At 32.0% G+C, this 26,813-nt stretch overlaps 2 protein-coding genes across 3 annotated transcripts in view; one reads left to right on the top strand and one right to left on the bottom strand.

The window, feature by feature from the left end:
* Positions 1-400: 400 nt before the first annotated feature.
* On the bottom strand, positions 401-26,407 carry LOC143076404 (adenosine deaminase domain-containing protein 1-like). 2 transcript variants are annotated; one of them, XM_076252156.1, is made up of 13 exons: positions 26,278-26,407; positions 22,877-22,992; positions 22,149-22,428; positions 21,243-21,343; positions 17,261-17,373; positions 15,753-15,870; positions 14,863-15,001; positions 13,670-13,799; positions 13,168-13,344; positions 12,168-12,277; positions 11,216-11,398; positions 3,900-4,125; positions 401-2,978 (listed from the first exon to the last, which is right to left on the bottom strand). In XM_076252156.1, exons 2-13 carry the CDS (start codon positions 22,982-22,984, stop codon positions 2,732-2,734), a joined length of 1,932 nt encoding a protein of 643 aa, XP_076108271.1. In that variant the 5' UTR covers positions 22,985-22,992; positions 26,278-26,407; the 3' UTR covers positions 401-2,731. The 2 variants fall into 2 exon arrangements, with proteins under 2 accessions (XP_076108271.1, XP_076108270.1); XM_076252155.1 differs by lacking the exons at positions 401-2,978; positions 3,900-4,125 and adding exons at positions 6,640-9,502; positions 10,399-10,624.
* LOC143076408 (uncharacterized) overlaps positions 26,394-26,813 on the top strand; it is a 33,074-nt gene continuing 32,654 nt past the window's right edge. The window contains exon 1 of the mRNA XM_076252166.1: positions 26,394-26,600. Within this exon, the coding sequence (XP_076108281.1) occupies positions 26,470-26,600 (131 nt within the window). The 5' untranslated portion in view covers positions 26,394-26,469. The remainder of the gene's footprint in view (positions 26,601-26,813) is intronic.

The following is a 26,813-nucleotide window of genomic DNA, read 5'->3' as shown; positions in this document are numbered from 1 at the left end:
CCTGACAGGGTTCATCTAACCCTGACCTCATTTTCATGGTTTATTAATTGATATTAAAGATATAGTTAAAAAGGGGGGGGGGGACAAGGAGTCTAAAACCTGAATTAAGATACAGGGGAAAATATCTTACCCCATAACACCAACTTTCTTTTCATATAATACTTCATTAGCTCATAAAAGGTCATATACCAAAATTTAAACAGAGAATATATTTCCTTTCTTAAAATTTGAGACCGAAATATTGTAAATACAACATGTACAAGGTAAAAGTCTAAGTTGATAAGATTTTGAAATTCAGCCATAACAAATTTTGAGAACAGAAATATACAATGTAGAAATAAATTTTTTAAATAAAAATGAAATTACTGTATTCAATCTGCACATAAAAGATAATAACACCTAATTTTTCATACAGTTTATTGCAAATAAATGAGTAACCTTCCTCTTAATGTTCACTGCATTCTATAGAATTTTCAAACTGATGTTAACCTTTTTCATTAAATAATGATCACAAGCTATTTTCTATTTACCACTGCATTATAAAGAAAATAATAAAAACATGAATATGCGTCTATATGACCCAGTATTTCATTTACAGTAAACTGCAAATTCAGAGTCACAGCACCAATTTGGCACATACAAAAAATAAAAGTCCATACAATAATGAACATATCAACTAAGTTTCTAGTTGATATAACCATGAATTTTTGGTAAACTACTGAAATGTAATTTAAACCATAAAAAAATTAATGCATACTGATTGTATGTACTAGTTCAATTTATATTTAATTTTTAAAAAGATAAATTTTAAAATAAAATTTTTAAAATAATTTTACCCTTTCAACTGCAAATACTATTGCAAAGCATAAACAGAAATATATCTTCATTTTCAATGGTTGAATATAAAATATATTTAATCAATATGTATCCTTTAATTGATACTATAATGCATGACTCAGAAATATACATCTTCCTATTGCAAAAACATAAAAGTTAAATGAGTTTTCAATATACATACATACATTTAAGAAGGAGTGGTATGAGACAAACATCCATCCAAGTCACAATTTGTAAAAGTAAAACAGTAAAGGTCAAAGAACATATGTTAGCTTATCAAATAATCATGAAAAATTTGGTTTGGAAATCAAATAATCAATATAAAAACGGCCAAGTATTCACATAATCAAAACCCCCATGACAAGGCTTCTAACTTGGCTACCACGTCTTCAATGTACCGGACTATTTGACTAGCTATGCAAATACATGTAACCCATGTTGAAGTCATGCTGTCCGGCGTCAATGAGATAACACTTCCAACATTGGGCACTAAATTTGATATATTCTGGTTTCTCTGTCTCTGTAATACAAGCATCTTATATTATAATTTACTACCTGTACAGATCTACCAAAGGTAGTTAGTACCCTACCCTAATATGTTAAATTTCCAAATTTCAATGAAACTTTTTTAGATTCCAGAAATTTAAGATAGTGTTGTTTTCCCTATACACCTTGTGTCAGAATTTCCCTACAAATAGCTTAATTTTGACTAAGACCAGGAACAATTTTGTCATCTACATTCATAGTGTTAAAATACCAATATCTACAGATATGAATGTTGATAACTTATAATAGTATTTGGGATCTTGTGAAATACAAAAATAAAATATTTGTATTCCCATACTTTTACTGTTACTATGTGCAACCTAGCAAAAAAGTACAAAAACATAATTATTAAGTCATGCTTCTGAGGTTGTTTTTTTTTATAAATCAAGTAATTTAGTTCCTTTTTCAAAAAAAGAATGGTGAAATACATAAGTTCTATATATTGTATCTTTAATTAATGATGTTGAAATTTTTAAAGTTTCCTTTACATTTCTTTGTTTAAAAACATTGAAAGAGTTGATTCTACAAAATAATAAACAAACCACAAATAAAAAAAAATGAGGCATGTTTTAACCCACCAAAACTTATTTTAAAGTTAATGCAAGTACATATAAATAACTCTTGCGTAAGCATTTCCCCCGGGTTTTAAAAAGTGAATAGCTTTTTTTAAAACGATGCAACAATGCATACAAATATAACAAAATAAAGGACATGTATGCGGTATGATTGCCAATAAGACAACTGTCCCCAGAAACAATGCAATAGAAGAGATAGTGTGTATCAATTCATAATACACACACTTGTCAAACCCTTTGCAAAGTATTAGATACTTATATTGCTGTTCTTCATCTGAAAGTCACACTCAGTCGTTTCAACACAGAGCAAAAGCTCACAATTCATCACAAGTTTGAGCAGGATTATTTGCCTTCTGTTGACAATGTTACAGATATGTCAACAAATGAATGTTGTCATAATTTGCACAAAAATCTCATTGAAAATACAAAATCAATTAAAACAATTAGATCACCATGGGACACCTCATGACAATTGCAATGAACAATGATAAATGATAAATCTCATGACAATTGCAATGAACAATGATAAATCTCATGACAATTGCAATGAACAATGATAAATATCATGACAATTGCAATGAACAATGATAAATATCATGACAATTGCAATGAACAATGATAAATGAGCACTAGACTATTGATCACATGATAAATGAGCATATGATTTATACTGACATGAAAAAATATCATATGATTGATGATCCATTCCATTTGTACAGGATCATGAGGATGACATGAAAGACTGTATAGCCACTTGACAATGTTCTGTATAGTCACTTGACAAATTGATCAACTTCTACTGGTTTACGGACCCAGTTTCCTATTCCAATGTCATGACAATGTTTTCTGAATGCCTGTTTGGCTCTTTGATAGTTTTTGTTCATCTGTTTGGCTGCTGAGTATGTAGGCACTTGTAGAAGTTGATTCTGTGAAGTCAATTTAGCTATTTCTTTATATCTATGAAGAAAACCAGCCTTACATAGACGACTTGCTTTTGTGGCTCCAGTTTTGGATGGAGATCTGTAAAATACAGAAAGATGTTCTACACTCATGGTACATTATGAGAAATGTATGAATTTGGTACACACATTGTACATAATAAATGTATATATAAACTAGGAAAACATGAGGTTCTGCTTAGCATTTTCATTCTTTCCACTTAAATATATATTTATATCATTATCACTTTAATTTCAAAGTATATTTATATAACTCATCAACAACTATTTCATTATCTATGATGTAGTTCATGCAAGGAGTTAAAGGAATAATAGTGCAAACTTCTTATTAATATATTAGAAAATTCCATGCTCAGTGGATGCTACAATGTATCAAAATTCAGAGTACTGACAAACAGGCAGTGACTGTCGGGCAGAACTGAAAATGACTGAAAATCGACATAATAATGTACCTGACCAAACATTTTGTCTTTTCTTTAATATTGAAATAGCTGAATAATATGCAACAATAGTAATGAACAAAGGGACTGTAGATAAGGGGATTGTAGTATTACACCCTCTTTCTGAGTTGGGGGATTCATTCTTATCTGAAGAGTGACAATTTTTATGGGATTTCTTTTGTAAAGGTGTACCACAAATTTCAATGCTTAAATTAGTACAAGTTTCTTAAAGCACGTCTAAAGATTTTGGCAAAACCATGAAATCAAATACATGTATCAACAATTTCCCCCCCCTTAATCCAAGAAATTTGGTACCCACAAAACAATAAGTGAATCCACAGTAAATAAATCAACTAAGAGCTGTTACATTAAAATGTACGAGGGAGGGTAGGAAGGGACTTTAAACTATCTGTACAACCAAGAACCATTTTTTAGATAATTTTGCTTAATGGTAATGACCCACATTCAATAATTTAACTTCCTTTCCTACCATTTAACATCATGTGAGCATACATATTAATGGAATAGCACTAAAGACTTACATATCATCAGTTCTACCCTCTAAACCATCTATAACTTCTACTTCATCCTCAACTGACCAGTTCATACACAAATGAGTTAACGTTTCATCATGGTGTTGATAGGGAGTTGACAAGGTTGTCAAGGTGGGATGATTGATGTGATAACCATCAGGAAGGTCATTTTCTAAGACATCATACACACGACAACACATGGCACGTGAGAAATGTCCATGATCATACTGACGACCTGAAATATATTACATGTATCAGTATTTTTTTACTTGCATGAATGCAGTTCAACATATGAAGCCAGGGAATAAGCATCTGGTCTTTCACCCTTGAGACAAACAAAAAATTAATATAAACTTAATATCAGAGGAAAATTGGTATTTTCAATTTGGGAAAAAAATAACTCTTTTACCTTCAATTTAAATACATCAGTTCTAGAAATATTACCGAACAGATTTATACCTGACAAGCATTGTTTTTGCTGGAGGTCAATTATATTGCAATTTGCATGATTTGTGAAAAAAAGAAAAATGGTGATGAAAGAAAAAAATTATTGGTGAAAATTATAGTGAAAGAATTGTAAGGGTTAGACATCCATCTTTTTTTCAGAGCATCTGACTTTTCATTATCAATCAACTTACTGTGGATTCATTTATTTTCGTGGGTATCAATTTTCGTGGATAGAGAAAAAAAGACGTTTCGTGGTATACGTAAATTCGTGGATCGCTGATTACAACAACAAAAAATTAGATACGTAATTCGTGGATTTCTTTTAGATTTAGGAGATCATATAACCTCCTTGGTTTGATCAATAATAAAACAAAACAAAAAAGGACTTCATTGAAAAAGCTCGCTTGGTCATTTTAGGTTAAAGTGTTCATTGATAACTTCGATTACAATAATGGACAGAGACAACTAATTATTTGTTTGTTTTACAATTTATAAATTCTTGTCTGAATTCTATAAGGCATTTAAAACTTTATGATTGAAAGCTCATTTTCCTAATCACGATATAATAAACAGTGATATAAGTATAAGGTGTGAAAATAAATGTTCCTGTCATAAACAATATTACCTACGGGCAATATCCCCGTACTTAATCCTATTGATTTTTAATCAGTGGTAAACCAAACTATGATATATAGATTCCTACACTGCAACAAGTGTATTACGATATTTCTCCACTCGAGACAGTTAAATTTTATTATTTAAAGCGCGAGGCTTGCCGAGCTCGGCTTTAAATAATAAAATTTAACTGTCGAGAGTGGAGAAATATCGTAATACACGAGTTATAGTATAGGAATCTGTTTCTCTAATGATTTTTATCCTTCTTTTTCAAAGATTTTCAAAAACTTGTGTTCTTTATATGCGACGTCATCAGGCATGGTCGCCTTTTTTCATGACGTCACAATAGGAAAATTCAGAAGAAAACAAAACATTTAGACGTCATAATCAAATTTCGACTAATCATTTCCCGAGAACAGATTTTTCACTAGTGAGGAGAAATATTTTTCTCACACCGGTCAGGAAATGTGAAAATAGCACAAAAATTAGAGAAACGGTATTTAACAACTTGCAGTTATTTTCCATGAACAGTTTTAATAAATTTTATAAAGTAAATTATCACTGATATTAGATATATTTATTATAGATTTAATCAAAATACTTGTATTTTTTTACAATCCAAATTCAAAGCTTTACTGTTGAGGGTTCGACCTCTGCAGGAAAATCCAGTTTACTGTGAAAACCTCTTGTTAAACTTTGAAATCTTAAAATAGTTGACATGCAAGTTTGTAATAAGTTCAGATTTAATGGAAACACTATTGATGTATCAGTGGTATTTAGTTATGCAGTTGTATCACCATTAGTTTTTCTTCTTTCCATCCTACACCTTCAGTCATGGTTCATTGACTTTGAATATTTTGCATAGTTTAAAATTGAGAATGGAGATAGGGAATGTGTCAAAGAGACAACAACCTGACCAAAGAGCAGACATGTCAGGTTCTCACTCATGATTAACATGATAAACTATATTCGGTATATAGGAATCCTTGCAAGGGTCTAAATTTGTCCAATATGATTCACATGACAATGAACTCCTTTCAAGGATCAATGATTTAAGGTCAGGTTTATGTGGTTAAGTCCATATCTTTGATACTATATGCAAAAAGTAAACTATGAAAAGTATACATGTCTATCACAGGATTTATCTGATGTTGCTCTCAATTTTATGGTTCATTGGTCAATGTAAATTGTAAAACTTTTGTGGTTTTGTCGAATTCTCAGATACTATAGCAATAGATCAGCTTTATTTGGTATACAGAATGATTTTGAAATGAACATGTTTACCTGACGGGGTTCATCTAACCTTGACCTTATTTTCATGGTTTATTGATTGATATTAAGGATATAGTCAAAAAAAGGGGGGGGGGGACAAGGAGTCTAAAACCTGAATTAAGATATAGGTGAAAATATTTTACCCCACAACACCAACTTTCTTTTTATAGAAGACTTCATTAGCTCATAAAAGGTCATATATACCAAAATTTAAATAGAGAATATATTTCCTTTCGTAAAATTTGAGACCGAACTATTGTAAATACAACATGTACAAGGTAAAAGTCCAAGTTAATAAGATTTTGAAATTCAGCCATAACAAATTTTGAGAACAGAAATATACAATGTAGAAATATTTTTTTGAAATAAAAATGAAATTACTGTATTCAATCTGCACATAAAAGATAATAACACCTAATTTTTCATACAGTTTATTGCAAATAAATGAGTAACCTTCCTCTTAATGTTCACTGCATTCTACAGAGTTTTCAAACTGATGTTAACAACCTTTTTCATTAAATAATGATCACAAGCTATTTTCTATTTACCACTGCATTATAAACAAAATAATAAAAACATGAATATGCGTCCATATGACCCAGTATTTCATTTACAGTAAACTGCAAATTCAGAGTCGCAGCACCAATTTTGCACATACAAAAAATAAAAGTCCATACAATAATGAACATATCAACTAAGTTTCTAATTGATATAACCATGAATTTTTGGTAAACTATTCAAATGTAATTTAAACCATAAAAAAAATTAATGCATACTGATTGTATGTGCTAATTCAATTTATATTAAATTTTTAAAAAGATAAATTTTAAAATAAAATCTTTAAAATAAATTTACCTTTCAACTGCAAATACTATTGCAAAGCATTAACAGAAATATATCTTCATCTTCAATGGTTGAATATAAAATATATTTAATCAATATGTATCCTTTAATTGATACTATAATGCATGACTCAGAAGTATACATCTTCCTATTGCAAAAACATAAAAGTTAAATGAGTTTTCAATATACATACATACATTTAAGAAGGAGTGGTATGAGACAATCATCCATCCAAGTCACAATTTGTAAAAGTAAAACAGTATAGGTCAAAGAACATATGTTAGCTTATCAAATAATCATGAAAAATTTGGTTTGGAAATCAAATAATCAATATAAAAACGGCCAAGTAAATACATAATCAAAAACCCCATGACAAGGCTTTTAATTTGGCTACCACGTCTTCAATGTATGGGACTATTTGACTAGCTATGCAAATAACTCATGTTGAAGTCATGCTGTCAATGAGATAACACTTCCAACATTGGGCACTAATTTGATATATTCTGGTTTCTCTGTCTCTGTAATACAAGCATCTTATAATTTATTACCTGTAGGGATCTATCAAAGGTACTTAGTTCCCTACCCCAATATGTTAAATTTCCAAATTTCAATAAAACTTTTTTAGATTCCAGAAATTTAAAAAAGTGTTGTTTTCCCTACAAATAGCTTGATTTTGAGTGTTGACTTCCCTATACACTTTGTGTCAGAATTTCCCTACAAATAGCTTAATTTTGACTAAGACCAGAAACAATTTTGTCATCTAAGTTCATAGTGTTAAAATACCAATATCTACAGATATGAATGTTGATAACTTATAATAGTATTGGGGATCTTGTGAAATACAAAAATAAAATATTTGTATTCCCATACTTTAACTGTTACTTTATGCAACCAAGCAAAAAAGTACAAAAACATAATTATTAAGTCATACTTCTGAGTGGTTTTTTTTTTTAGATCAAGTAATTCAGTTCCTTTTTCAAAAAAGAATGGTGAAATACATAAGTACTATTGTATCTTTAATTAATGATGCTGAAATTTTTAAAGTTTCCCTTGTTAATTATTTTTAAAAGACTGCCTACATCTATTTATAAACAATAAATGTCTGTTTAGAAACAATGAAGCAGTTGATTCTACAAAATAATTAACATTCCAGAAATAGAAAAAAGGAGGCATGTTTTAACCCACCAACACTTATTTTAAAGTTGATGCAAGTATATATAAACCAGATGCTCCACAGGGCGCAGCTTTATACGACCGCAGAGGTTGGACCCTGAACGGTTGGGGCAAGTATGGACAAAACATTCAAGCTGGATTCAGCTCTAAATTTGGATTGTGATTAAATAGTTGACACAGCATAGGTTTCTGACACAGAATGAATGTGGTCTAATGAACTTGAAATATTTTTTTTGCCTTTGAGCAATTCACTATGCTGTTGAATATTAATCCTCTCAAAAAAATGTTTGAAGAAATTTTCTTTTTATTTATGAAATCTGAAATGAGAAAAATTTTCAATTTTTGCGGTTGTATAAGAATAGGTACATAAGCATTTCCCCTGTCTGCATGTTGGTTTTTAAAAGTGAATAGCTATTTTTAAAATGATGAAACAATGCATACAAATATAACAAAATGAAGACACACATGTATGTGGTATGATTGTCAATAAGACAACTGTCCCCAGAAACAATGTAATAGAAGAGATATTGTGTATCAATTCATAATACACACACTTGCAAAGTAATAGATTCTTATAATGCTGTTCTTCATCTGAAAGTCACACTCAGTTGTTTCAACACAGAGCAAAAGTTCACAATTCATCACAAGTTTGAACAAGTTCATATCACAAATCTAAGCAGGATTATTTGCCTTCTGTTGACAATGTTACACATGTCAACAAATGAATGTTGTCATAATTTGCACAAAAATCTCATTGAAAATACAAAATCAATTAAAACAATTAGATCACCATGGGACACCTCATGACAATTGCAATGAACAATGATAAATCTCATGACAATTGCAATGAACAATGATAAATGAGCACTAGACTATTGATCACATGATAAATTAGCATATGATTTATGCTGACATGAAAAAATATCATATGATTGATGATCCATTCCATTTGTACAGGATCATGAGGATGACATGAAAGACTGTTTGTATAGCCACTTGACAATGTTCTGTATAGTCACTTGACAAATTGATCAACTTCTACTGGTTTACGGACCCAGTTTCCTATTCCAATGTCATGACAATGTTTTCTGAATGCCTGTTTGGCTCTTTGATAGTTTTTGTTCATCTGTTTGGCTGCTGAGTATGTAGGCACTTGTAGAAGTTGATTCTGTGAAGTCAATTTAGCTATTTCTTTATATCTATGAAGAAAACCAGCCTTACATAGACGACTTGCTTTTGTGGCTCCAGTTTTGGATGGAGATCTGTAAAATACAGAAAGATGTTCTACACTCATGGTACATTATGAGAAATGTATGAATTTGGTACACACATTGTACATAATAAATGTATATATAAACTAGGAAAACATGAGGTTCTGCTTAGCATTTTCATTCTTTCCACTTAAATATTTATATCATTATCACTTTAATTTCACAAAGTATATTTATATAACTCATCAACAACTATTTCATTATCTATGAAGTAGTTCATGCAAGGAGTTAAAGGAATAATAGTGCAAACTTCTTATTAATATATTAGAAAATTCCATGCTCAGTGGATACTACAATGTATCAAAATTCAAAGTACTGACAAACAGGCAGTGACTGTCAGGCAGAAATGAAAATCGGCATAATAATGTTCCTGACTAAACATTTGATCTTTTCTTTAATATTGAAATAGCTGAATAATATGCAACAATAGTAATGAACAAAGGGAATGTAGATAAGGGGATTGCAGTATTACACCCTCTTTCTGAGTTGGGGGATTCATTCTTATCTGAAAAGTGACAATTTTTATGGGATTTCTTTTGTATAGCTGTACCACAAATTTCAATGCTTAAATTAGTACAAGTTTCTTAAAGCATGTCTAAAGATTTTGGCAAAACCATGAAATCAACAATTTTTTCCCCTTTAATCCAAGAAATTTGGTACCCACAAAACAAGAAGTGAATCCACAGTAAATAAATCAACTAAGGGCTGTTACATTAAAATGTACGAGGTAGGGTAGGAAGGGACTTTAAAATATCTGTACAACCAAGAACCATTTTTTAGATAATTTTGCATAATGGTAATGGCCCACATTCAATAATTTAACTTCCTTTCCTACCCTTTAACATCATGTGAACTTACATGTTAATGAAATAGCACTAAAGACTTACATATCATCAGTTCTACCCTCTAGACCGTCTATAACTTCTACTTCATCCTCCACTGACCAGTTCATACACAAATGAGTTAACGTTTCATCGTGGTGTTGATATGGAGTCGACAAGGTTGTCAAGGTGGGATGATTGATGTGATAACCATCAGGAAGGTCATTTTCTAGGATATCATACACACGACAACACATGGCACGTGAGAAGTGTCCATGATCATACTGACGACCTGAAATATATTACATGTATCAGTATTTTTTTACTTGCATGAATGCAGTTCAACATATGAAGCCAGGGAATAAGCAGCTGGTCTTTCACCCTTGAGACAACAAAAAATTAATATAAACTTCATATCAGAAGAAAATTGGTATTTTTAATTTAGAAAAAAACCAACTCTTTTACCTTCAACTTAAATACATCAGTTCTAGAATTATTATCGAACAGAATTATACCTGACAAGCATTGTTTTTGCTGGAGGTCAATTATATTGCAATTTGTGAAAAAAAGAAAAATGGTGATGAAAGAACAAATTATTGGTGAAAATTATAATGAAAGAATTGTAAGGGTTAGACATCCATCTTGGTTTGCTTTTTTTCAGATCATCCGACTTTTCACTATCAATCAACATAATACTTTTTTTTTTACCTTAAACTCCTCAAATGGTTTGATTTTGACACTTTACAAGTTTAACAAACTGATTTTATAAATCAGTTTTTGTAAATTTTTAATGACGTAAATTGATTGAAATTCATACTTAATAATTCTCATGCAGGATTTTTTAACTACGTCTTTTTAAAAGAACTTCTACCTGTTAACTTACCTACAGTAATGGAAGATATATATGTGGGTTGTAAGAAGTTACTGAATAGTGCCCCTTGGACACCTACAACATTCCATAGTAACAGTTTATCACTACATGTCATCAGTAATAACGATTGATCACCACTAAGATCAGCCATGGTTTGTCTGGGTTCTTGGTCCTCTTCTACAGGTAAAACTTCACCTGTAAATACATATCAAAGGGAGATAACTTAAAAAAGGCAAGAGTGGCAACTCTAGATAATTAAATTAAAACATACAATTTGTTAGTGTTAGCACTCTAGACATTTGTTCGTAACTTTTGTAAAACCAGGTATATTTCAAGTTCTAATTGCCATGGTTATAAATTCATATAGAATTTTGATTAAACTATATATAGATTCCACAACTGCAACAAGTGTATTACGATATTTCTCCACTCGAGACAGTAAATTTTTCTTTTTAAATGTTTAAAATTTAACTGTTAAGTGTGGAGAAATATCGTAATACACAAGTTACAGTGGTGGAATCTGTTTCTCTTTATGATTTTTATCCTTCCTTTTCAAAATTTTTAGGAAAGTTGTGTATTTTTGATATGACGGCATCAGGCATGGTCGCTTTTTTTCATGACTTCACAATAAGAAAATTTAGAAGAAAACAAGAAAATTTAGAAGAAAACAAGAAAATTTAACGTCACTATTAAATTTCAACCAATTATTTGCCGAGAACAGATTTTTCTCTAGTTAGGTGAAATATTTTTCTCACACCGGTCAGGAAATGTGAAATTGCACAAAAATTAGAGAAATTCCATTTTACATTCATAATGGTGGTTATGTGATTGATTAATTGTTGTTTAATCTTCAGTGAAAATATTCATGCATATTCAGATGAACACAACTTAAATAATAAATAAACAAGAATATAAGTCCATTTTATCTTCACTGGTGTACAACGTTAACAATAGTGGCACAAACCATCTTCATTCTTTGTATTAAACCAGCCAGGTAAATCTTCTGCAAAGTTAGGAAAGTGTGCTCCTTGTGATACCAACTGTTGTTTCTCGTCTGATAATGGTGTACAGGGCCTGTCAAAGTTCAGTTACAGAAGTTAACAAAAAACATTAACAGCAACATTTGACAGCAATAGTTGTGATAAAGATTTGCTTTCATATAAACTAAGTTTGTGTAATAAATGAGGACCATTTTTTTTTAGTGGTAAATCTGTCAAGTTGAAATTTTTGAAGTGAGACTTTCTTGAAAGATGTACAAAGACAAAGCTATGTAAGAAGGGAACAGGACCATTCAATAGACTTATCAATAACAGTCAAATTCATTTCAAAATGATAATCTAGTTATTTATTTCTGTTATTTCAAGAATGATATTTTTTTCTATCAAATACCTGTAGTGGTCTCTGACGGATAATTGTTTCATTGGCTATCATACATCAATTCTTAATTTGTATTTAACATGGAAACAATAACAGCTACTAATGTGGTATATTTAAACAGGTATTAAGTTTTCTTCTGACATCAGCACAAATCTGAATAAACCAATTCCTGACATTATTAAACAAAGTAACTTTAGACTGGTGAGGTATACTGTTTAGAGTTCACCTGAAATCAGCATAGTACCACAGAAACCACTTAAATGGTTAGATATGAGAGGTGAAATATTTAGAGTTTACCTCAAATCAGCATATTGTAGATTCATTATTATTCGTTTGATACCAATTTTTGTGGATTTCGTTTGTACAGATAAATCATAAATTTTAATGTTCAACGAATAACAAATTACTATCAGGTTGTATGCAGACTTTGGCAAGACCACAAAATCAGGTATCCACAAAACGACACGTTTTCCGCAATCAACAAAAATTGGTACTCAGGAAAATAAATGAAACCACAGTAGTAACCATAGTTACCACTGTGATCATTTTATATCAGAGTTGAAATGTAACTTATGTTAAGAGTTTACCTCAAGTCAGCATAGTAACCATAGTCCCCAGTTGGAGGGTCTGTTACGAACAAGTGCAAGGTTATGTGTTCTTTTAACCTCAGCATACGAGATGTCTCAGTAACCTGCTCAAAAATGGATAATATCTTTGCTCCTGAACCACCTTCCCAAAAACTCTTTATTTCTTTGAAAAAGTATCTAAAAATATCAAATTTATATATTCATGATATTGTTTAGAGTAAAAATGGCAGTGGTGAATCTAGGATAGGGTGTAGTTGATGTACGCCATCGGTTTGATTGACCAGACAAAGAAAAATCGTCCAAACCAAAACAATATTGAAGTACTCTACTATTCAGGAATTACATCCTTCCCTTTTTTCAAAATTATTAGTAACAAGATGCATTGATTTAACAAACAAAATTTGAATTCCTATTTTCATTCCCTTAGAGTCTTTAATTTGAAAACTCTTAGACAGAAAAAATTCCTATTCAGAACAATATGCTTATAAATATTTAGTCTTACTTGACAAGTGCCCTCCTAGCCAATGCTACTGCATAGCTATCAATCATACATCGCCCATCCAATGTCAGACTGTCCTTAGATAGACAACAGTTCCCTGTGCCAAAAGCTACAACTTGTGGTTCAGAGTCACCTGAAAATGGAAGAGTTTACACAGCTTATACACAAGAGTTATCTTTCTTGACTCATAATTTAATACAAATGTACCTTTCAGATGCTGGAGAATAAAATAAGTTATATGGTTTTCTGCTTACCCCCTCTGGATCCATAGAGGGTAATACAAATCCATAGGGTGAGAGGACAAAGTCTGAATCTCCTATGGATTTTACTCAGCCTCTATGGTCAGTATAGGGTCAGTAGTGAACTGTATAACTAATTTATCACAACCAGGATATGGAGTGGACATTCCATTAAATTACCATTTTATCATCATAATACTTTTAACTAAAATTAATCTGGCTCGTTTAATTTTCTTAAAACTTTGACAAAGTATTTACTTTGACCCTTTGATAAAAATATACAAAAATTTAAAAATTTTAACCGACTGTTTTATCAGAAAAATTACACTGGTTATATAGCAGTTTGACAAACACTTATCTTGATTATTGAGAAGCATAATAATCCCTTAACAACACAACGTAATTAAAAACGTTTATCGGATTTTACAGAGTTATCTCCCTGTAGTGTTAGGTACCACCTTAAGCATGAGTATTCTATATTTTCATATAATCTGAGGATAATAGAAGTACGGTAAGTTTACGCATTGGTTGCTCACTGTTGGGTATTGGCAGTGACAAATCCCCATGTAGTGTATGCTGCTTTACTCATTGTTGAAGGCTGTACAGTGACCTTTACTTGTTAATTTCTGTATTAATTTAATTTTCTGAAAATACAAATGTAATGTCAGCCATGTAGTTGAGAAGAAAAATAAAGAACTGAAGAAGGCCAATGGCCGAATTGTCTCAAATAAATTGGTTTATTGATACAATTTATTTAAAGTATGTTCCCTACTCGAATTTTGAAAACAAGAATTTCTGTATCATTTCTCTTTTTGGAGAGTTTTCTCATTAGCAATCATACCACATTAGTTTTTTTTATATATTTTTTCCCCCTACAATACCACAGAAACAAAACTTCAATGGTGTATTAGATAAGTTCAATCTGATTCTGTATTTATAAAAGTGATTAATTTGTACCTCTCTTTATAAGAAATGCAGCTAATGATATCTTATCATTGGCTATCTCAGGAACATCTTTTAGTTTCTCATTTAATACTTTAAAAGACAGCTGAGCTATTCTGTCTTCTTCCAAAATCTTATTTACAGTAGGGTATGTCTGAAAATATAACAAATGATAATATATATTTACATTTGGTTACAAATGTCTTTCATGCAAATCATTTTTAATGCAAGATATAACATAAAACAAACACATATGAATAAAAGAAGATTTGCAGTATAGGTATATCAATGCCAAATACCATAAGACATTTAGATGTCAACAACTCAAGATCAATGGATAGTTTTTTGACAAGGATAAAGGTTTTGTACAAACTCATCAACATGATATAATGTTCAATAAAGTGTTGAAATTAAAATGGAATGTGGACAGGGACCTAAATTTTCCATGCCTTCATCATTCAAGAGCAGAATCAGTTGTATCTGTAAATTTCTTCTAAGAGAAATCTATCACTCATTGATCAACATGATTAATTTACCTGAGTAAAAAAAATTCTGCTATAAAATAGATAGAAATAACAGGTTTAACATTAATAAACTGCATGTGATTTTGTGTTTATCCAATATTAACAATTTTTTTTCAATCTGTTGAAATTTAAAGGTCCCAGTGAATAAATTACACAGAGATCAATAGATATTGTATTTGTTCAATGGGACAAAAGAACTGCCAAAAGTTTAAATGGACAAGTAACTATCAGATGAATCTGTGGAAAAGTATCATTGGGTTCGCAATAATCTAAACACGGTAGCATACGTTTGAGAATCTTTTTTAGTTGTTTTTAGGAGAAATTGAAATGGGACCAGTTGAAATGAGTTTTAATAAGTTGGTTGTTACTATGGTAACTTACATTAGATTGTATGAGGAGAGACAACGCCTCTGATACAGCTTGGTTCTTTGCATCTTTTTTAGTTCTTGCACTTTCTTTAGCGATTAAATCATCATCCACATATACCAATGCTTCAAATCTGACAAAAGAAAAAAAGACATTATATTTTACATGGTGTAATAAGTTCTTAATATCTATACCCAGGTACATAGATCTGGTATGACTTGTTTAACATGGTTGCGTTTATCAAGCTGATGTAGAAAGCTTATATCTAATATCTGATTTGTCAAGCTGCTAACCAAATATGAAAAGTGCTCACATGTTATACCTTATTTGTCAAGCTGATGACCAATGTGAAATATTTCTGTTAGGTAGTTTCTCAAAAAGGTGTTACAAACATACGAACAGACAGATGGACAAAAAGATTATAAATAGAACATCTTTGTGTAGTTGTAGCTGAAGTGTATCCCCTAGTCAAAGCTTCAGGTGATTTCCTATGTTATATATATGGAAGTGTTTAACAACCTTGACTGGCTATAGAGCCCTCACACGGTCGGCTCGGTGCCCGAAGACGATTGGTGAGCATTTAAATAATTTTGTGCCATCGGTCAGGAACGAGTGGTGGTTGCCATTTTGGAGGTCGCCATCTTGGTTTTGTGAGCTGTTTTGATTTGGTTTGTTTACTAATTTGATGTTATATTCTTCATAACGGCTGCTTTCAGGGCCAGTTTGGTCAGCTTGGCAGCCCGCTAACCTTGATAAAGGAGTATCGGTAGATGAGTCTCGGACGTAGTATTATAGATGATAGGAAGCGTTATCAGGACCAAAGCCACGAGGCAATGAATTGAAGGTCAATCACCCAACACTAGGATACAGCCCTCAGACTTTAATCGGCATTACACTCCCCCATGATACAATGTTAAGGTGGTATGAATGTCTTTTCTTGGATTGTAAAAAACAGAGAACCTAAGGTCCAGGTTTTTTATCAAGTTAGCAAAAGTAGATGCAGAAACGAAAACATTAAATTTGAATTTTCAAATTTAAAGAACCAATTTGTACGAATATAACTTATAAATATTAATATTTTTCATGTGTAGATTATATTTGGTTGTTTTAAAAAAAATAAAAAATGGCATTTTAAGGGGAGGCAACTCTAAAACTGCATTTTCGGAAGGAATCTACATGAAATTTTTTTATTTTGTATTTTAGCCAGAAAAAACGTACGGTGACCCTACCTTTTCTTTTGATATTCTCAAAGCATTGTGTGAAAGCTATCTTTTCCTAATTTATTTCACAATTCTATCATTTTGTTTAGTTTCTAATAAAAAAAAAATGTTTTTTCCTGTATAATCCATACAAAATGTGTCATTTTGCCACAACCTGTAACTTGAGAAAATGCGCGGTGACCTATCATTTTTATTATATTTTTGAACATATATCAATAGATAGTACGTTTTGCAAAGTATGAACAATTTCTATCATTTTTATTTTAGACTCCCATACCACCTTAAATTGTAAAAGATACCTACCCAAATGGTCCAGGATGTTCACTGACTTCTATGTTAAATGGTACTCTTCGCTGTGAACAATATTCTTGAAGCTGTTGGACTGGAGTTTTCTGTAAAGATGCAGCCGCCTTGGTCTGTAAAGAAGTACGCTGAATCAGTTAACATGGCTGACAAAGAAAGTAGATCTCTGGAAAGAGGAGCAGCTTAGAAAGCTTCAGGAGGGTTGGCTGTGAGGAGAGTAAAACTATAATGAAAGTGATGTTGTGAGGAGAGTAAAACTATAATGAAAGTGATGTTGTGAGGAGAGTAAAACTATAATGAAAGTGATGCTGTGAGGAGAGTAAAACTATAATGAAAGTGATGCTGTGAGGAGAGTAAAACTATAATGAAAGTGATGTTGTGAGGAGAGTAAAACTATAATGAGTGATGCTATGAGGAGAGTAAAACTATAATGAAAGTGATGCTGTGAGGAGAGTAAAACTATAATGAAAGTGATGCTGTGAGGAGAGTAAAACTATAATGAAAGTGATGCTGTGAGGAGAGTAAAACTATAATGAAAGTGATGCTGTGAGGAGAGTAAAACTATAATGAAAGTGATGTTGTGAGGAGAGTAAAACTATAATGAAAGTGATGCTGTGAGGAGAGTAAAACTATAATGAAAGTGATGCTGTGAGGAGAGTAAAACTATAATGAAAGTGATGCTGTGAGGAGAGTAAAACTATAATGAAAGTGATGCTGTGAGGAGAGTAAAACTATAATGAAAGTGATGCTGTGAGGAGAGTAAAACTATAATGAAAGTGATGTTGTGAGGAGAGTAAAACTATAATGAAAGTGATGCTGTGAGGAGAGTAAAACTATAATGAAAGTGATGCTGTGAGGAGAGTAAAACTATAATGAAAGTGATGTTGTGAGGAGAGTAAAACTATAATGAAAGTGATGCTGTGAGGAGAGTAAAACTATAATGAAAGTGATGTTGTGAGGAGAGTAAAACTATAATGAGTGATGCTACTGTGGATTCATTTTTATTCGTGGTATACCAATTTTCGTGGATTTCGTGGGTAACAGCAAACCACGAATTTAAGAATTCAACGAAGAATAATCCCGAGAAATGTGTATTGAGTCGGATGTTTATTTCCGGTTATGTTATGCAGTTCAAGTATAGTGTTGACTAGCGGTAAACATTGTAACATAACACGTGTTTTTTTATTGAAAGAAGATACAAGTATTTTAATTAAATCTATAATAAATATATCTAATATCAGTGATAATTTACTTTTTAAAATTGATTAAAACTGTTCATGGAAAATAACTGCGAGTTGTTAATTACCGTGTCATAGTTTGGTTTAACAGTGATTAAACATCAATAGGATTAAGTACGGGGATATTGCCCGTAGGTAATATTGATTATGACAGGAACATTTATTTTCACACCTTATACTTATATCACTGTTTATTATATAGTGATTAGGGAAATGAGCTTTCAATCATAAAGTTTTGAATGCCTTATAGAATTCAGACAAGAATTTATAAATTGTAAAACAAACAAATAATTAGTTGTCTCTGTCCATTATTGTAATCGAAGTTATCAATGAACAATTTAACCTAGTAAGAATGACCAAGCGAGCTTTTTCAATGAATTCCTTCTTTTTTGTTTTGTTTTTTATTGATCAAACCAAGGAGGTTATATGATCTCCTAAATCAAAAAGAAATCCACAAATTACGTATCTATTTTTTGTTGTTGTAATCAGCGATCCACGAATTTACGTATACCACGAAACGTCTTTTTTTCTCTATCCACGAAAATTGATACCCACGAAAATAAATGAATCCACAGTATGAGGAGAGTAAAACTATAATGAAAGTGAGGCTGTGAGGAGAGTAAAACTATAATGAAAGTGATGTTGTGAGGAGAGTAAAACTATAATGAGTGATGCTATGAGGAGAGTAAAACTATAATGAAAGTGATGCTGTGAGGAGAGTAAAACTATAATGAAAGTGATGCTGTGAGGAGAGTAAAACTATAATGAAAGTGATGCTGTGAGGAGAGTAAAACTATAATGAAAGTGATGCTGTGAGGAGAGTAAAACTATAATGAAAGTGATGCTGTGAGGAGAGTAAAACTATAATGAAAGTGATGCTGTGAGGAGAGTAAAACTATAATGAAAGTGATGCTGTGAGGAGAGTAAAACTATAATGAAAGTGATGCTGTGAGGAGAGTAAAACTATAATGAAAGTGATGCTGTGAGGAGAGTAAAACTATAATGAAAGTGATGCTGTGAGGAGAGTAAAACTATAATGAAAGTGATGCTGTGAGGAGAGTAAAACTATAATGAAAGTGATGCTGTGAGGAGAGTAAAACTATAATGAAAGTGATGCTGTGAGGAGAGTAAAACTATAATGAAAGTGATGCTGTGAGGAGAGTAAAACTATAATGAAAGTGATGTTGTGAGGAGAGTAAAACTATAATGAAAGTGATGCTGTGAGGAGAGTAAAACTATAATGAAAGTGATGCTCTCTGGTAAGTATGGCTGTCATAATACTGTTAGAAGAGTGTGTCAGTCAGGAGAGTGTGGCTGCCGTGAAATCTTTGAACTCAGGCAGATGTGGCTGCCCCACAAATGTAGCTGTCAGAAGAGTGTGGCTGTTAGGAGAATGAGGCTGCCGTGAAAGAGTGGCTGTCTCGTGTTGTGTTGTAGCCATACCAATGTGTCAGTCAGAAGAGTGTTACTACTTTGGAAGGCTACTAAGATTGAATATACATGTAGTTATCAATGTCTGTACTATTCTTGATACTGTTGGTTAACACAAATCTAAAACTTTGCAGTTTCATCACCACAGGTTTTTTTTTTGTGTTTTTCTAAGCTCAAAACTAGTCTTCTTGAACTATTAATTTGTTACATTATACTAAGAAAATGAAGAAAAGTAGGCTAGCTAGATATGTTTTTTTTTTTACATTAACAAAACACTGAGTGATGTTTATGTTCCTTTGTTTTCATCTTATAGTTGATGTTTTCCATCGGTTTTGGTTGTAACCCCGATTTGTTTTCTCTCAATCGATTTATGACTTTTGAAACAATGATATACTACAGTTGCCTTTATTTATACAACATTGGTACTTTCTAACATGTAAAATCTGTCTAAAATAAGTAACATATAAGATAAATAAAACTTTTTTCTTATTATCATGCTAAATAAAAATGTACAATAAAGTTAATGAGGGTGGTAAAGGGTTATTTTCGTGCAACGTGTTTTGCCATTTTTATTTCATGTGCAGCAGTGAAAAAGGTTTGTTATTCACCGTGTTTCGTGAAATCGGCAAAAAGATCAACGTGCAAGAAATTTTTAATTGTTCGTTCATCGTGAAATGGCAATTTTATTCCGCGTTCTTCCGTGCAGATACCCCCCCTTTACGCCCCTCGTTAATATCAATAAACAATAACATTGGCTGAAGCACAATACAGAAACAGAGCTCACAAACATCTTTTTGAAGCTTTCAAATCCCAAATTGACAGTAGTAATCTCTCAGGGGCCACTTCCTATATACATGGTGATAGGACGTGCCGCTGGAATAGGTCACCTTTTCAAGCTTGAAAATATGTGAATAGGTCATGAAACTATCAGAAATATATGATAAGGTCAATAAATTTCCCATTACTTCTTCGTCTGTCATCTTTGTTGGTGTTCCCGTCTGTGTTTTTATTCACCAATTTTCTCTCTTTTGACACTTTGATATTCCACTCTTACATTACACACCACGAAACCCAAACAATATGGGAAAAGGTAAAATTCTTACCTACGGCTACACAATATATGAAAAGGTATACATTTTTAAAATCTAAATTATATGAAAAGGGTGGGGTAACAGAACCCCAGTGGCACCCCTATCAATTAAGTATTGATGTGCCCCCCTCCCCCCTAAGAGTAATCTTACCTCAGCCTGTGTAGTAAAGGGTGCGTTGACACATACAGCTCTCTCATGACATGACACACATATAAATCTTACCTCAGCCTGCGTAGTGAATGGTGCGTTGACACATACGGCTCTCTCGTGACCATCTTTCATTACTATCTTTCTTCCCATAGAATCAAATATCACATTTCCACCTGTTTTAAATAAATATAACAAGCTACTGTAAATTTAGAAATTTTTGCTCATATTGTCATTTATCATGTTTATTATTGCAGAAGAATGGACAAAAATGTTGGATAAATTATTGGAATTCAAGGAATATTTGAGTACAGATATCAGATATTAGAATGCAAGTTCTTATCATAGCTATACTCATTTGTCGCATTTTTCGCATTCATTGTAATCTTGGTAGGGAATATGCAGTATGATAATAAAATAGATGACAGAGTTTACCCTTACAATATATTAAGGGCAGTCTGCACCAAAAACTTTTTCAACTACTAGTCCAAAGACCAATATCCTGACATTTTTCTTATTGGTCCAAACAAATTTTTGTAAAAACTTACAAGTCCGAAATTCAATGAAATTTTACTAGTCTGGGGCATCGGACTAGTGGCTAACCGTGCAGACTGTAATAAGGATGAGGGATTTACAGGCAGTGGTGTATTTTGAAGACAGGTTTGAATTCTAATATAGATTTATTTATTTTTTTGTACTAGGAACTACAATTTTTGTATGATTGGCGATTACACTAATATGAGATCCAAGGGTCAAGAAACAGTCCTATTTACCAGACATGTGAACTGAAAGCTTTTTGGCCAAAACGGCAGATTGGGATTCAAGAATTTTTTTGTTTTTTTATAGAAATAATTTTGGTCATTTCATTGAGAAAAGGATTCTTAAATCATTTCAAAATTACTGAAATTGTGTGAAATTGAATCTTTGATAAGGAGCCTGACATGCACCAACCCTCTTGGTAAGACATTGTGTAAAACTTACTTTCATCTTCATCTTGGTGATGATCTTGTAGACCTAACAGTATACTCAGTGCTATATGTGCAGCGTTTGTTTTAGCCTCTTTCTTAGTTTTACCGACCCCCTGAGGGAATTTCCTCCCGTCAACATCACATTGGCTGGCGAACGATACACTAAGTGTCATAACAGTGACTGCAACTTCTCTTACTTCTAACTTCCTCCGTTGTAAGGCACAAAATTCATTCAGAGCACTCACAGGATGTTTAGCACCACTCTTGAAATCTCTAACTAACTCTGGTGGAATCTATTAAAGATAGCTTAAAATGCACACATACAAACAAATGAATTTTATAAAATTTATATGTTTTATCATGTTTATACATGTTACATGTATATGTGAAATCAAAGACTAGTTGAACACACCTTGCCACCAGCATGGTATGACCATACTATCATGACTATGTCAGAGTTGACAGGCAGTGTTCTCCCCAGATATTTTATTTAGCATCCTGGTAAACAGGAGAAATTGAAATACAATCTTATTTCTAAAAATTATAGCATCACATCTGTAACATAATCTGTAAGAAAACCATTTCAGATAGCATTACATTTAAGATTATAGCATCACATTGCCATGATGCTAAAAGGCCCTGGGGAGAACACTGGACAGGCTAGTGTGAATTACTTCAGACCTCTCCATGCTCTCAGCCACCCAGCTCCCTGGTTCTAAAGTAAATAGTTAGTTTACTTACATCTTTAGGTATCTGACTGTTAGGTACAACATCTTCCTGTGGTACATCAGCTGGTCTTTGATTTAGACCTGGTATATATCGCTGTGCAGACTGTGAAGCCTTAAACATCCTTTTTTCTAAAAAAAAATTAGTTTAAACATTATTTTATGAACATGGAACATTTTTAAATAAGTGTAATGATATGAAAACAAGAATGTGTCCAAAGTACACGGATGCCCCACTCGCATTATCATTTTCCATGTCCAATGGACCGTGAAATTGGGTAAAAAATATAATTAGGCATTAAAATTAGAAAGATAATATCATAGGTTTCAAGTTGATTGGACTTCAACTTCATCAAAAACTACCTTGACCAAAAACTTTTACCTGAAGCGGGACAGAAGGACGAACGAACGGACGCACAGACCAGAAAACATAATGCCCCTCTACTATCGTAGGTGGGGCATAAAAATTTGTCAAAATGAATACCATGCATATGAGGACCCTGCAGAATTAAAAATCAGAATGATCCATCCTACATTCAGTGACATTGCATATAAATTATCTGAACTGCGAGTGCTGCTGATAAGTGAATTTTAAAGTGATAAAAAGTTATGTTTTCCACTAAGTAGAGAATTGTAGAGGATCACCTAGGTCTAAATGGTATTTTATCAAGTATGTGGCAATGTACAGTGCAATTGTGTACAAATGGATTTTTGTTTAGGCTGATGGACATTATGTTACACATCATCATGTCAGGATGAAAAGCCATTTTCCATGTGTTCCGAAATACCAAGTGAGTTAAGATCTTTTTGAAGAGTTTGCAAACACTGATTTGCTGTTTTTTTAGTACCAGATTTACATGATATATGCATGCCAATGGCAATGTTGTATGAAGGATTTAATGTGTTTTATAATGTACAGATTCTCTAAATATAGTTAATCGATCTCATCATGCTCACCTGAGTGCTCTTAAACATGAGGGAACTATGAAAGAAGGAAAAGAAGTTGGCTGCAAATTTGCTAAATATACTCCAGTAAAAAGGTGTATTCATAGAGGGTGGTAAAGGGGGGGGGGGTATTAAACACGGAAACACATGAAATAAAATCGCAAAAACATTGCACGAAAAATAAAAATCAGGAAAAACGAAGAACAAGAAATAAAATCGTAAATATTAAGGAAAAAGTACCAGAAGTTATTACTCAGATGTTCTTGGAGTTCATGCAGCCTTTCTTAAAGGACATGGAGACCTTGTGGTCAACTTTTAGCGTCTGCTACTTGCATTTTATTTGAAAAAAAAAATATTATTCAGAGTAATTTGATGGACTTCATTGATAAAATAAACATGATAAATACATGACATATTGCAAAAGTAGAATGGTAACAACCTACATCAATTACTATTAGATAACAAATTTCAGAAGGTATTATAACACTGACTTTTTAATCAATTGCAGGATATGCACGAGAAATGAAGAGCACAAAACACGGAATATAAATAAGGGGAATCTGAAGCATGCAAATCAAGCTAAACACGAGAAAACGAGGAATAAAACGTCAGAACACGAATATACGGGAGATTAAAAGGCCGAAAACGTTGCACGAAAATAACCCTTTACCACCCTCTTCATAATTCAGAAAATTTCGGCTACATGTATATTGCAATCAAGTGATTTACTGAAATAAGTGATTTTTAAATCACTTATTTGAGTAGCAAATTCGAAATTTTGTCACAAATTGTGATTTTGTAGTTTTATCAAAATTTTAAAGACATAGGTTTTATTAATATCTTTTCATTAGTAAAATTGAAAAAAAGGAACTTTTTGCTTCTTTTAAGTAGCAAGGTTTATGCCTTTAATGCTATCTTTTTGCTGTAAATTCTATTTTAGTTGAAAAAAATGCAATAATAATGGCTTTACTAAATGAACTGATACTTTCTTTACAGATTTTTCTTAGCAGTGGGAGTATTTTTCCTGTAAAGTTCAAGGTTTCATCTTTCAGATTATGTAATAAAATTCTACTGTTTGCGATAAAAATTTCACTGTTTGGGGGTGTTGAAATTAGTGGGGGTTATTAAAATAATAATACTTAAAGAAGTGATTTTTGGGAAGGAAATTGAGGTATGATACTTAAACAAGTGATTTTTATGTCATTATCCTAGATTCAGATAAGGTCATCACCTGAAATGACCTGGTCATCCTATCAACACAGATGTTGTTTCTGATAATTTTAGAAACGTAATTAGTTCCTGGATCATTAGTATTTTATATTTAAAGCTACGATAGAATTAAAGCACTTCTTCAAGTGATTAATTTGTACTACTTAAATAGGTGATTATTAAAGAAAGACAACTCTTACAGTTTCCAACATTGATGGAATGAATGTTACTTGAATCAGTGATTTAGAAAATCACTCATTTAAAGTCATATGAAACGAGTGAGTGATGAAAAATAATGTTTATCCAATTCTTGAACCAATGCATGTATATATCATTTGATCATAAACTTAGTCCTCTGTGCACAATTTTCTCATTTTTTACACAAATATATCGTATAATCGTCAATTTTTTTTCTCTCTGTCTGTTATGATTTAACAAATATGGCTGCTCATTAAATGCCGTGTTTTGAAACCGAAGTTTACCGATTGTCACCTTCTAGTAAACAAATAACAAAAAGCATGGGGTTTGAGCATGTGTTTAACATGTACAATCAGATAATTGTTTATTTTAATGACAGATTCATGCCTATTGCAATCACCAGATTTTTACGAGGAGAGTTACGCTCAGGTCACTATGCATACGGAAAATATGTCGGCAAATTGCTTCCTGGAAGGAAGCGATTAAAAATAAGTAAACTTCTTCTAAATGTGGACAAATTAAAGAATTTTCCTCAGAAAAAAGTGTATGCACATAAGTTGTATAATGAAAAATATCCATTTAGTTAATTATAAAAAACATATATGCATATTTTTTTTTAATTTTATAAGGTTTCTTATGACTTTTATAAGTAAAGTCCCCTGACGATTTATTTGTAGATTTTGTCCTGCTTATCATGTTTGCTTATTTTTAAAGTTCTATCTTTCTATCACAACTATTGAAGATAAGGGAAAAATACACAAAATTAGTAATAACCCTCATTAAAGGGCAATAACTCCAATAGGGTGTCATCCAATATTATAGGTTGTACTAGTTAGCAAGAAACAGGCGGTTTAAAGCTTAATAATTATTTAATATAAAGTGAAAAATATGTGTGTGTCTTATTCACAAAAACGCCCCAGACTCAGAATCCAAAAACAGATTGATTGTTTTTCTTCCTGTTTTTAGATCGAAGCAAAAATATAAATCCTCAAGATTTACCCTCAGTGGTATTTTTTGCAGTTTAATTGTTTTGTTCACCTTCAATTAAGAAATCTTAATATTCACCTGACAATGACAACTATCTGTAATACTTTAAAACGTTAAAATCGTTTGTTTTTCTACTTTTTTTCAGTTTGAAAGGCCCTGCCAAAATCTAACTTCCTGTTCTGGTTGCAGCGCCACCTACAATTTCAGAACAGTAACTCTAATTCAGTAATTGCCACTTGAAAACGAAATGATGCTGCATAACCTCTAAAAATGTCGACAGCTGAGTCAAAGCGATTGAAAGAAGATAAACTACGAGCAAAAAACTGGAAAAGATGGGGTCCCTACCTATCAGAGCGTCAGTGGGGCACTGTCAGGGAGGATTACTCTGCTGATGGAGACTGGTATTGCCAGTCAGAGCTCAGACATAAACAAGTCGATTTCTGTTTTTGACTTAAAGAGGTCAAAACATGTATTTATTATAAAAATGTGTTTTCAATTTTAGACTTATCTAAGTCACAAAATGACAGACTTGTTTAGGTCTATTTATGTTGATGAAAAAACTTAATTTGACTTGGTGGCCAAAGTACACCACCTATGACAGCAAAAACCTGTCT

Source organism: Mytilus galloprovincialis, chromosome 5 (assembly GCF_965363235.1).
Source record: "Mytilus galloprovincialis chromosome 5, xbMytGall1.hap1.1, whole genome shotgun sequence".
Lineage (NCBI taxonomy): Eukaryota > Metazoa > Mollusca > Bivalvia > Mytilida > Mytilidae > Mytilus > Mytilus galloprovincialis.
This window is presented reverse-complemented; position numbering and strand designations above follow the sequence as displayed.